The sequence below is a fragment of the Phaenicophaeus curvirostris genome, chromosome 2, assembly GCF_032191515.1.
Source record: "Phaenicophaeus curvirostris isolate KB17595 chromosome 2, BPBGC_Pcur_1.0, whole genome shotgun sequence".
Classification (NCBI taxonomy): Eukaryota; Metazoa; Chordata; class Aves; order Cuculiformes; family Cuculidae; genus Phaenicophaeus; species Phaenicophaeus curvirostris.
This window is the reverse complement of record NC_091393.1, coordinates 94,854,295-94,866,357: the sequence shown is the minus strand read 5'-3', so window position 1 is coordinate 94,866,357 and position 12,063 is coordinate 94,854,295. Positions and strand designations below refer to the sequence as shown.

At 45.6% G+C, this 12,063-nt stretch overlaps 1 protein-coding gene across 2 annotated transcripts; it reads right to left on the bottom strand.

The window, feature by feature from the left end:
* Positions 1–5,399: 5,399 nt before the first annotated feature.
* LGALSL (galectin like) lies at positions 5,400–11,821 on the bottom strand. 2 transcript variants are annotated; one of them, XM_069852969.1, is made up of 6 exons: positions 11,737–11,821; positions 11,573–11,644; positions 11,411–11,499; positions 10,506–10,683; positions 7,397–7,831; positions 5,400–7,353 (listed from the first exon to the last, which is right to left on the bottom strand). In XM_069852969.1, the coding sequence occupies exons 1-5, from the start codon at positions 11,767–11,769 to the stop codon at positions 7,688–7,690; spliced, it is 516 nt and encodes a 171-aa protein (XP_069709070.1). In that variant the 5' UTR covers positions 11,770–11,821; the 3' UTR covers positions 5,400–7,353; positions 7,397–7,687. The 2 variants fall into 2 exon arrangements, with proteins under 2 accessions (XP_069709070.1, XP_069709069.1); XM_069852968.1 differs by having other exon boundaries at positions 11,573–11,665; positions 11,737–11,784.
* Between the last annotated feature and the right edge of the window lie 242 nt (positions 11,822–12,063).

Genomic DNA, 12,063 nt, shown 5'->3' with positions numbered 1-12,063 from the left:
ACAAGGCTTCTTGAAGCCAGGCGGAGGCAGAGCCACTGAGCACTCTCAGAAAGCTTCAGCATCTCCATCAGTGTTTGGCAACAGGCTGCTCCACGGCAGAGATCTCTGCCTTTCTGCTTGATTGAATCAACACCTGCCCACGGCCTCTGGTCATCAAGGGAGGTGACAGCCCTTAGGTGACTGACAACTCTTTGTTGTTAGTATCAGATTGCCTCATACTGAAATCCTCGTTTTTTTCTCTGCTGCTGAGATTTACTGTTCTGCTTCAGTGAAGTTTTTCTAATTAACCAGGCAGTAGTTCCTACCTATCAGTCACAAGGAAGTCCTGTTCTGCAAACCAGGAATCAGCGAAACTCTGTTTCACTGTGGGTCCTTACTGCTGCTGAGGGAAGCTCGCAGATCTCCTTCTGGCAGTTGGGAAGAGAGCTGCTGAAAGACCCCTCTTTCTCAGGGTCTTTCACAGACTGACACCCCTCCAGCACCACAGCCACGGTCTAGCAAGGCACCAATGTGGAAAATAAAACCTCAAAACCTGGACAGGAGGAGAAATGCGTAACCTTTGGAGAATGCTGGAGCTGATGTGATGTTTCAGAGCCAGGCTCTATTCTTAGAAGAGTGGTGAAAGTCATAATTTAAAAATAAGACCCAGTACATTGCTAGCAAACAGTTGTATTTATGGTACTCTGTGAGTAAATCCCTCAACATGAATTGGCTTGACTTCAAGCTCAGAAGCACTCCACCAAAATAAGGGCCAGCTGTGAGGCATCCGTAGTACTGGTACGAATAGAAGTGCACGTGGAACTTGCTGCATCAGGTGCTCTGAATTGGGCGGGCAACCAATTCCCTTCCTTCTCCCCCAAACTCATGCCTGTAGATTACTCAGTGTAACAGGTCAAACGAGCTTTCCGAGGGCCTCTCTGGGAGTTACCCAATGTGAGTGTTGCAATTGGATGTATATATACCCCCCTTTGAAAATTCTTTCAGGTACTTATGCAGCTGCTGTTGTTCCACAGGAACAACATGGGGAATGGTTGCTGCCTTTACACCATTCACAGTGATGTCTGACTGTTGTGTGTATTTACCCCTGTACTCCTTATTTCTGATTCACATCTAGGTTACCTAACACTATGTTTTAACTAGGAATCTCTAGATGTCTTAACATATCCCCTTTTGGGATCATGTACAGTAAACAAAGGGCCAATTTCTCTCTGGCTTTGAGGCAGGGTGGCCATAGATCCATGCTCATGCTAGAGCTAGGATGAACTGTTTGAGGAGCATCTGATTCATAATCATTTTATCAGGGGAGAAAACCACAGAACTAGCTGTATTCAAATCCTGTTCATCTGCCGCTTCAGTGCTGTTTGGATTTTGAGGTTTCCCTCAGAAACCTCATTCATTTTTCACAGCCACAGCTGGATGTAGGGCATAATCCTTTCCCATTTGGGTCATGCAGAGTTTTTTCAATAGCATTAACTAAAAGAAGCTGAGACCTTCTAGTTTCCTCTTGTATTTACTCAGGTCAGTGTGAAGTTTAGTTAGGATCATGCCAACAAGTGAAACGCTGGATCACCTTATAATGTACCTCTGGAGCTGATCTGGTGTTTTTACTCACCATGTAACCCTCACCCATGAATCCAGTCCCACCAGAGCAAACTGTGTGTAAGTTACACTGCTGACAGGTTGTTTTATCCTACACAAAAGTGATCAGCCATCAGTGTCTCACAGCCTGAATGCGAGATCTGAGTCGTGCCTGTTAACTCCTGAGGCTTACATTGCCCAGTGATGTCAGTGGGAGTCTTGCATGAGTAAGCAAGACATTCTTTCCTCTAATGAAATTATTCGACTGCTCTGTATAGTGCATTTAAACTGTAAAGGGGTTTTACACAAGCAGCTGCCAGAGCCACACACCTCATTCCAAAGTTTCCCACTGCAGCTTTATGAGGGGAAGAGTCACCTACATCTGAAAAATAGTCAGAAGATAAAAAGGCAGAAGTTAAAGAAGTCAAAAGGGTGTGTAATGAGCATTAATAATTCAGATAAACCACAGAACGACCTAGTGAAGATTTCAGCTTTTATTATTAAACATTCATTATGAAATTGGCACAACACATAAAAATAGATCTGTGGTGAATGATACACATGACTACTATTGCCAGGTAGTTTCATGCACGCCCTCTGTTTTTAAAATTGGAAAGTAACGAATATAAGACATTGCATCGGCTAACTGTGAAACTGGTGTTCCGGCAGCAGAGAGAGGCTGTGCTTTCTGTTGACTCTATCAAATGGATAAAGCAGACAGAAATAGTCCTCTATTCATACTTAAAAATAGGAGAATGAAAGAACAGATTTTTAGAGTATGCCCCAGCTGAAAATAACTGGAGAGGAAGAGCTAGTACTACCCCTTTTCTTATGGACCTATTTCCATGAAAGACAAAGGGATTTTTGCTGTGGATTTTAAAAGCAGCAGCATATAGTTATTTGTTGACAGACAAATGGAGAGGCCTAGCAACAGAAGCTAAGAAGGACCAGTGGCAAAGTGTGAGTTTATTACTTTGATCTTGCACATGCTGCTGAATCTCCTTGTTGCAGTAATTGTGGATGTTCATAACAGCAATGATTGCTGGGAGGAGCTGGGAGGGTGTATCAAAGCCAGATAAAGCGTCTGCAGTTCATTTTTTCTCCCCAATGAGTTGGCCTCGGTTCTAACCCCACACACCATTCATTGCTAAGTGATTTCTACCTGTATGCTTTCTCATCCATGTGAGAAAATCAGAACAATATCCATGATTACGGAAAATCTCACCAAGTCACTAACCATTCATTGATTTGTGTCGCTTTTCTTCCTAACTTCTGTGCTTATCACAGTGAGGACTTAGGGCTGCCTTCAGTCTGACTCTTGTTCCTCAGACTGTTGTATCAGTCCCAGGGGTGCTGGGAATTGTGGTTCTGCAGTTTTCTGCAGGGAAAGGACACTGTAAGCTGCCTCAGTGCAGAAAGTAGCTGTAGATTTCTGTGGGGAGCACTTCTCATGAGTGGGAGGCAAGATGAGCCCCACATCAGGTACATTGCTCAAATGTCTGTGGGAAAAAAATACCTTAGTTGCATGGCTGCTCCTAAATTTTCCTATTATTTATTTGGGAGCCTCTTTTAAAGGCGAGTAGGAACATGAACCCATTTATGCCTTCCAAACTTGTAAGTAACCCTGATTTTTAACTGTGTTCTGGTATGGGGTTGCAGAAAGTGGCAGCTCACAATGTGGGAAGTGCCCATCCCTGGGAAACTGTCACACAGTTCTACAGCCTGTGCTTTTAACTTGGCTTGGAAAAGCCCTCTGCCTTCCTCTGAACTCATTGCTCCATTAGGACCACAGCAAGTCATGCCATCCCAATCCTCCTACCAAGCTCGAAAGCGCTGTGGCCACTTCTCTTCTCATTTCCTCCATAGTGAATAGTTTAAAATCCTGGAAGATAAAAATCTCGGGGCTTTAGTCTCAGCCTCACAGCAGGAGAGTGACGGGGTGGAAAGCTGGCACAGCAGAATCAGGCTCTCCCTTTGGTTTTCAGGCTGTTTACTCAAAACCAGCCCTTGAGAAAGATGCCATGCCTCAAGCAGATGTCACATTCAACCGGTTTAGCAATATTACGCCTATTTCTTCTTAAGCGAGTCAAGGAGGGGAGGGAGAATACAACTTTGTTAGTGGAAGTTCACAGAGACAACATATGAATATTTAGCACAAAATGTTCTTTCAAGGTGGGGCAAAGGTTTCTAATTGTGACACAAAAAGAAGGTATTTTGTTACATTTTTAACAACTTGGCCATTAGAAAGCCTTTAAGTAAAATGTGTTTACACAGACTACTTCACACAGTACTGAAGTATTTCAAAGCTCTTTCTGAGTAGGCAATAACCTTTTTTTTAAAAAAAAACAAACCCAACCAAACAAAAAAACCAACAAAAATTAGCTTTATCACAGCCAATTCTAAACACAACTAAATATTTCAGTCATGGGTATTTTTGGTTGGTTTTACCTATGCTAAGTTAAGAGATTCCACTCTACATGGGCTCTACCCATTCAAAGCTTCTTTCATTTCAGAATAAATTTCCTTATTTAGAGGAAACCAGTTCATTCAGCTAATAAACTCCAGCATAAGATTTCAAAAGCTGGTTCACACACTCACATAGTCCTGAAGAATTGCATCTTCCAAGAAGCTCACAGACTACTTCTCCCTACCAAAAAAACATTTAGAAAACCTGGCCCAATTTGGGAATAGTCTAATTTCAGGTCTAGTAGAGTATGTCCAAAATGAAATCTGAATAATCCCTAAATTGTGGAGAGCAAAGAATTCAGATATAAGTTTTGCAGCATAGTCTCCATTGTCAGCATCTGGATTTAGCTCAAAGTCCAACTGAACAGAAAAGTTTAAGGCCTCAATTTTCTCTGACTTATGCTGCACATTGTGGTGTTCAGCAGTAGCTTCTGAACATGGCCAGCCAACCTTAACCAAGCACATGCGCAACAGCTCTTAGATACATAGATATCATCCTTCCTTTGCCTGCCATAGGCTAGTACTGCCCGAGAGCAAAAGAAAAGTAAAAAAGGCTTCCAAACTGGTGTTAGACAAATAGATGTGGAAGCTGTAACTGTGAATTTCTGCCCTTTCCTGAGCTCTCAGCCAAACCACAACCTATCAGAAGTGGGTTCACAGCCCTTCTTGAACTCAGCCTGGCTCAGAAACCACAACAGGGCAGAATCAAGTGGTGGCCACTGTGGTAGGTGGAGTTACACAAAGGCAAAAGCAGAATCAGGTTCAAAAAAAGATTTTCCCTGAGACAGAAAACTACTGGAGCAGGAACAAACACAAGTACCCAGCGCAGTGGGTGGGAACAGAGGCAAGGCTGTAGTGCTGAGCCCTTGCTCCCAACAGACACGCTACTGATACGGCGGGGCATCAAGTTCATCTTGGCATCCCTGCCATAAGCACTGTGCCGTGCTGAGCCTGTGCCGGATAGCGAAAGTCTGAGGACTGTGCTAACCTGCCAGGAATTCTAAGCAGCTGAAAACTCAAGTCAGCCAAATGGTGGCTTCCGAACTACAATAAAGGTGTGGAGGGGAAATCTCTACTGGGCTTGTGCTGTCAAGGAGATTCCTTTTGTGTTTGTGCTACTGGAGGGTCATGATGCGACATACTTCCTCCAGCCTCCCATTTCTGGCCCACTGGACTAGCCAGGCAGCCTCAGGCAATGCCACTGCTTGAGCAAACCTGGCTTTACATATCTGGTTGGAGAGAGCGCTAAGCAGGGAGGGGTGCTAAATATCTCTCCAAACAGAATCCATCTTCTGCCTGCATCTTCTTTGGAACCATAAAGCATTTCCAGGTTGGAGAAAAATCCAAACACCTCATGTAGAAGCACCTTTCCCCTTGGATTTTTATTATCATCATCATCTTTAAGAATATATTTTGTACCAAAACACTGTCAGCATTCTTTATACAATGGAAAATGACACAGTCATCATGTAAAAGAGTAAAACCAGAGCAAGACAGGAACATTTCATATCAAGAATCAATCTGGAGTACAATTAAAAGCCACACACCAGATAAAAAGATCATCTGGAAAACACCAGTTTCTCTCTTAATTTGGAAAAAAAGGAGGAAAAGTCAGTGAATGTCAATGTTAAGGCTAAAAATTCAATTTTTAACTAATATTTTATAGCAGACGGCCCGATTCTGAACTTGTCTGCAGCAGCAGCAACAGCTCCCTGGCTTTGCAAAGAGATTTGCAGTCGCATGAAATAAGAATCGGGCTTCTGCACTCAGAGGACTCTGATTGACCTCAGAAAGCTTTGGACTAGAGCCACAGTTGGAATTTCAGCTTGTAGTCTAAGGCTTCTTAACTACAGGCCAAATTAGCGCAAAATGAGGCTTTGCAACTGGCATTCTACCCTTTGGATATTCCAGTTCTCGTTGCTTTAAACCACAGCTTTATTGCAGGTTTAACACAGTTCTGTTTGTGAGATTTTTCTCTCTCTTTTTTTTTTTTTTAAATACTGTGCTACAAAGGATGATTTTGTAGTCTGTCTTAGAAAGTCCCTATATTACATGTTTTCAAAATTGCCTAAATATATGTTTATGCCATGATTATAACTACTCAGAAAGACGTGCTATAGTCTGTTGTGAGCAGCCAAGGAAAAAAAGTGTATTTAGTCCTAACAAAGTCAAGAAAAGTGGCTGTGTTCATTTATAGTGTAGCACAGTGACTGTGTTTATATAGCTATAACTACTATTTAAAAAGCTACTCCAAAAGTTATTATTTATGTGCAGTAGCTGATTTTCAAGCATTAATAACTTGGCTGTCTAGACAAGTTTTAATTGTCATATCAAAGGCCAAATGCGTTCTCAAACAAGTGCAAAAAATCTCTCATCTCCCTCGGAAAGAGGCTGGTTCTCTTTCTGAACTAAGAGACTACCGAAGTTAACTTTTTCTCAGGTTATAAAAGCACAGTTAAACCTACAAATTTGCTGTTTAAGTTTCTAAAATGGATTGACTTTAACTCAAACCTATCCTGTGCAGCAAAGTTAGTAAGCCCTGAAAAACAGTTTCTAGTGAATATGCAGAGTTCCCCCCACCCCCACCAACTACCATGCCCACATATTCCCAGGGCCTAGAGGGCTCCATTAAAATGTAACTAAATGTTTGACAGGAAATGTGAATTTTCAAGAACGATACCTAAAGTTTACCCAAAGAACCTAAGACATTTTGCACATTCAGAATGTTTACACTTTGCTGTTCTTAACCATCAGTAAGACAGTTCATCTTTACTAATAATACATACAATGAGTATAAATAAATAAACTACAGATAAGCTTTAAAAATTGTATTAACAATACATTGTGCAAAAACTCGTAACGACCTACATTCTATGCAAATACCCTGACTAAAATATACAGGCTGTGTCCTCAAACCCTCATTCAGCTTTTGCACAGTCCTTGGGCCAAATCAGCAGTTGGGAGGGATCAGCAAAGTTCCACTACGAGCCATGGAGGAAATGCTGATTTACACCAGCAAGAGCTGGCCACCAGGCATGTGCAAAAATCCCATAGAAATCAGTGGGAATTGTGCTTGACTAAGGACTAAACAGTTTGATTGCAATTGCACCCCATTAAAGTGAGTGAGAGTTTTGCCATTGATTCCCATGGAACCAGGCGCAGGCCCCAGGTAAGGACGTCTGCACGTGGCCCTATGTTGTGCTACACTACTCCACTTCAGTGCAGAAACAATATTTGCAAAAGAAAAACTTTTTTGTTGTTGTTACTGCTGTTCAGTAACTGGTTTTAGCACTGCGATTCAGAAATTGCCTTCCTGTGAGATTTGAAACAAGACTGAAATTTCAGAAATCACCTTTCTGCGAGATTTGAAACAAGACTGCAAGTCTTTCTGAATCCATTCCAATTTGATTATCCAGCATAGGTGGGCTATTTTGTTCCAAGAAAAATGGCTCAATGTCTATTAACCAGTCATGTTCTTCATTAGGATAAACAACAGCCTGGTTTGCCAGCATAGGAGTGAAGAACTGCGTGTGGAAAAGGAACAGGGCAGCCTTCCTACCATAGCTGTGTCCAGAGCCGGCTGTCGCTTCTCCAAACGGACGATGGCACCCAAGCCGGTTTGGAATCTGCAGTCCTAACTTGCTCAGCCAAGTTTTGTAAGCTGAAGATCTCCATTTATCTTTATTGTGTCAATTGCTGACAGTGTTTCAATACGATGGTAAAAATCAAAGAGCTGATGTCCATCCACAAATATTCTAAAACGGGGATGCTCGCAAAGTATCTCAACCTGTAAAAATAAAATGAAGGATGTTGTTCACAGGGTATCCGGGGAGTTATTTCTCAGACTACAAAAAGCACTCCATTAGCCTTTAAGCAGTGTTGGTGCAGTCACACATTCTGCTACTGATGTGCCACATAACAGCCAGGGCTGAGCCCAGTTTGCCCCCATGACACCAGTTACACTGTGACGGATATGCTCTTACTTCACAGGGATGTTAATCCAATCTCACACTTGTTACAGGATGGACTCTAGAACCCAATCCCATTGGCATAAGAGAGGTCTTGCCTCTTGGAATAATGCCAAAAACAGAGTCAAACGCTAATTACAGGGGGAAGAAATTGCATCTCCAAATCAAATCTTGCATTCCTTGCAACAGAATTTGTTTTTGCTGCAGAATGAAGGGGCAGCTCCCTCTGCAATGCTTTCCACACTTGGTTAATTTACTGGAAAGGAGTGAACATGAAAGAAGGGATAGGTTTGCCCTCCCCTCCCACAGACTCACAGAGCTGCTGCAAAACTAGAAAGACTTCACTATTGTGGCTGCAAACAGCTCAGGACTCCCTGTTGGACTGGACTCCATACTTGGGGCTGCAGTGAGGGAAATGCAGTGCAGGATGGCTTGAATTCAGCTAGACAGTTTGCACGAGGCATAAACAGGATCAAGGAGGGACGCAGCTCATCCCTCCTCCTAGAGACCTGCAGAAATGCTCTGGATAAGCAACAAAGCCTGCAGCTGAACAGGCCTGGACAGGTTGGGAGATTCCTGATGTGAGGGGTGGCTTGAGAGGGTGCCCTGTAGTTAAGCTTGCTAGAGCTGCCCCAGCAGGAAGCAGGGATATGAGGGCACACAAGATGTGCTTCTCATACAGGCCCTCAGAGACCTCTGGTTCCAGGCTAAGAAGAAAATCTGCAGAGAAGCCACAAGTAAATCCTGGGTCATTTCAAGAGGCTGGTAGTCTGGAATAAGCACTACTTCAGGCTCTTGACTCCGCTGCTATTACAGTATATGAAAATGGGAACGGGGCCAGTGATAAACTGACTGAGGCAAAGCCTGACTGACCTGGAGCAAGTTGCAGTGGGAAAAGTGGCAGCAGACAGGCCAGGAGAGCTTAAGCTCCTGGGCACTTGATAGCACACCACGTAACAGGAAAGCGCCCATCCTGCCACGTAGCTCCTGTGTCCCTGCAGCAGGTGCATCCAGCCCTAGGCTTTGTTATGTAAAAGATATGGTTAGCCTCAACACTGCCTACAGACCATTTTTGCAGATCACCCTGGGCCACATCAGAATGGTAATTGGACTGGATCACAGGTAATTGGCAAGAACACTTAATAGTCCAATTTATTCACTGAGAAGGAGACCATCAAAGGTATAAAGTCAGTTGGGAGCCTAAATTCCATTTGTGCATCTTAGGGGTGGGGGAAGCAGGGAATAAGAAAGAAAACAACAACTCCCTTTTCACAGTATCTCATGCCAAACATTCAGTCTTGCTGTCCTCTAACGAAAGCTGCCATTAGTGGGACACCCACAAAACACGCTCTGGGTAATCTGTTGCCCATCCACCACCCCTGTAGCAGGTAGGTTAGCCTGCTCAGCCCAAGCAGAACCAAGTCTCCAAGCCCTCTCAAAGTGCATTTCCCACATGTACCAAAGGGTGTTGCTAGTTCTGATGGAAGAGTTAGTAGAAGTAAGTAGAGCGCAACCAATTTGCAGCAAAACCAGTCATAAACACCCTCTCAAAGCCCAAGCATCTGGGGAGACAGTGAGCTTTTGGGGTTGGGGGAGATTATCTTGGGGGCAAGAAGGATTAAGAGAGTTTGGCAGCTGGTCAGGGCACTGGCATTTAGCAAAGGGACCAGGGAGGTTTCATAAGAGGGGCGGGGAGGAGGAGGAGGGTTTTTCTGGGTCAGCTGCATGGAGAAGGCATTCGGCCTTTTTTCCCCCTCCACATAGTGAAGCCGCTGAGAGAGAAGCGGCCCTCTGCAGCTGCACACTTTGTTAATTCTGATTTGCAAAGACATCTTCACATAACCATAAACACTACAGATGGGAATCTGCTTCTAGGTCAATCCAGTCCATCCCTTGCACCACAGCATTTCCACGTACACCATTTTCAAGTGGCTACAGACTTAAATTTGACAGGAGATTTAATCCCAGGGCTCAGAAAAGAAAACCACTATTGCTTAGCTGTTTAATCTGCTAACACGAAGGGCTACGGTCAGCCTCTGCGTAACATCCCTGGAGACAAAGGATGAACAAGATCCTTATTAGCTGCGCTAAATTGCAAACACTATGTCCATTAAAAAAAACCATCAAATCATATGGCAGTCCCAGAGAGTATTTACATTCTCCAGTAATAACTTATAATGCACTAATAACATAGAGGTACTTTTTAATTTATAGCTATAAAATTGAGCTCAGGAAGTGCACTTCATCGCACAGTAATACAACCTCCGACTTGACATAGCACCCCAGTGAGGTGTTCGTATCCCCAGCTGAACTGCTGCACGCAGCAGTGGCACCTCCACACAACTTCTGATCGATACAAACAATCCGTCAAACAGTGTCTCAGCCAGAGAAGCGTGGGCTACACTGTGATTTCAGGAGAGGCAAGTCAGGTTCTGCCATGACTCTGATCACATAACACTTTATCAGATATGGTGCTGTCATCCTGGTACTCACCCTAAAAGGCTGGTCCGGTATAAATGGAAAGTAAGGAATAGACGATTGCTCTTCCCCCCATTGTCCAGCTATACAAGAGTTTCTGACAAACTGTCTGTCTGTAAACAATGCTTTCAGTTCAATAGCTACATCCGCAGGAGGATCTTCCGACTCTCCGCAAGTCAGACTGATGCCAAAGCTGCAACACAAATGGAACGGCTCTCATCCACCCAGGAACAAGCAAAAGAGCCCCAGGTGTTGCCGGTCTCATTTCTCAGCTTATTAAAGCCATTGGTGGTGTAGCAACTCAGCTCATCCAGGGCTCTGAGGGCTCAGCCAGGACAAGAACACAGTTACAGCATATATATATATAAAAAACGCGTGCATGTGCACTGTACATATATGTGTATACACATATATGGAAATATATATATTTGTGGTGTACAAGAAAGCTGTGGAGAGACTTTTTACAAAGGCTTGCAGTGATAGGACTAGTAGGCACGGCTCTAGATTGGAGAGGGTCAGATTTAGACTAGACACAAGGAGGAAATTCTTTATGATGAGGGCAGTGAAGCACTGGCACAGGTTGCCCAGTGAAGCTGTGGCTGCCCCATCCCTGGAGGTGTTCAGGCCAGGCTGGATGGGGCCTTGGGCAGCCTGAGCTAGTGGGAAGTGTCCCTGCCTGTGGCAGGGGGGGTGGAACTGGGTGGGCTTTAAAGTCCCTTCCAACCCAGTGCATTCTGCGGTTCTATGATACACGCTCCGCACATTTCACTCCCAGCGAAACGCCGGGAAATGGGCTCCCTTAGAGAAACGCCCCCTCTATGGGCCAGAGCAGAAATCAGCACGCTATATTTAAAATGACAAAAATAATCCCTTTCCACCCAGGAGGGGTCCCCCCCCACCACCCCGGTACCAGGCGTTACCTCTCGGGGTTGAGGTCCACTATGCCCATAACTAAGATCTTCTTTCCTGGCCTCATCCCTCCTTTGATGTGCCCGCAGAACGGGACGATCTGCAAAGGACAGAGCGGGGTCAGGGCCGGGAAGGCGCCGAGCCCCCGCCGCCCCCCCGAGCCCCGGCGTTACCAGGCGCGGGAAGCACAGCTCCGCCTGCACCGGCGATCCCAGCGCGTGGTTCAGGTGCCCGTCCTCGATTTTCTGCGGGGAGAAAGGAGCGCGCTGAGGCCGCGGTGCCGCCGGTGACCCCCCACCAGCTCGGTCCCCCCCTCCCTCCCTCTCCCCGCACTCACCGGCGCGTCCCGCTCCGCCGCCGTCCCCGCCATCTTGTGCGGAGCGGGGGGGGCGCGCGGGCCGCGCACAAGTACCGGCGGGGGAGGGGCGGGGCGGCCCCGCCGCGCCCGGGAGCGCGGCCCTGCCCGCGGCCGGGGGGCGGAACCGCGGGGCGGGGACCACGGAGAGCGTAGAGACCCCGGGCGTGCGGACCTCGTGTTGCGGGGAGGCCTGGCCCTGGGCACGGGGACCCCGGCAAGCACAGAGACCGCAGCTGTGCTGAGCTTGGGACCCCGGTCCTGGGCGTGAGGAAGCTGTGCTGAGTGGGGACACCCGTCGCTGGTCAC

Bases quoted from the DNA above. Each gene is read 5' to 3' on its own strand.
- LGALSL (XM_069852968.1), bottom strand. From the start codon at position 11,769: ATGGCGGGGACGGCGGCGGAGCGGGACGCGCCG. The intron at 11,666-11,736 runs GTGAGTGCGGGG...CCGCGGCCTCAG, and splicing joins CGGCGGAGCGGGACGCGCCG to CGCGCTCCTTTCTCCCCGCA. The intron at 10,684-11,410 runs GTAACGCCTGGT...TTTGTGTTGCAG, and splicing joins GTGGACCTCAACCCCGAGAG to CTTTGGCATCAGTCTGACTT.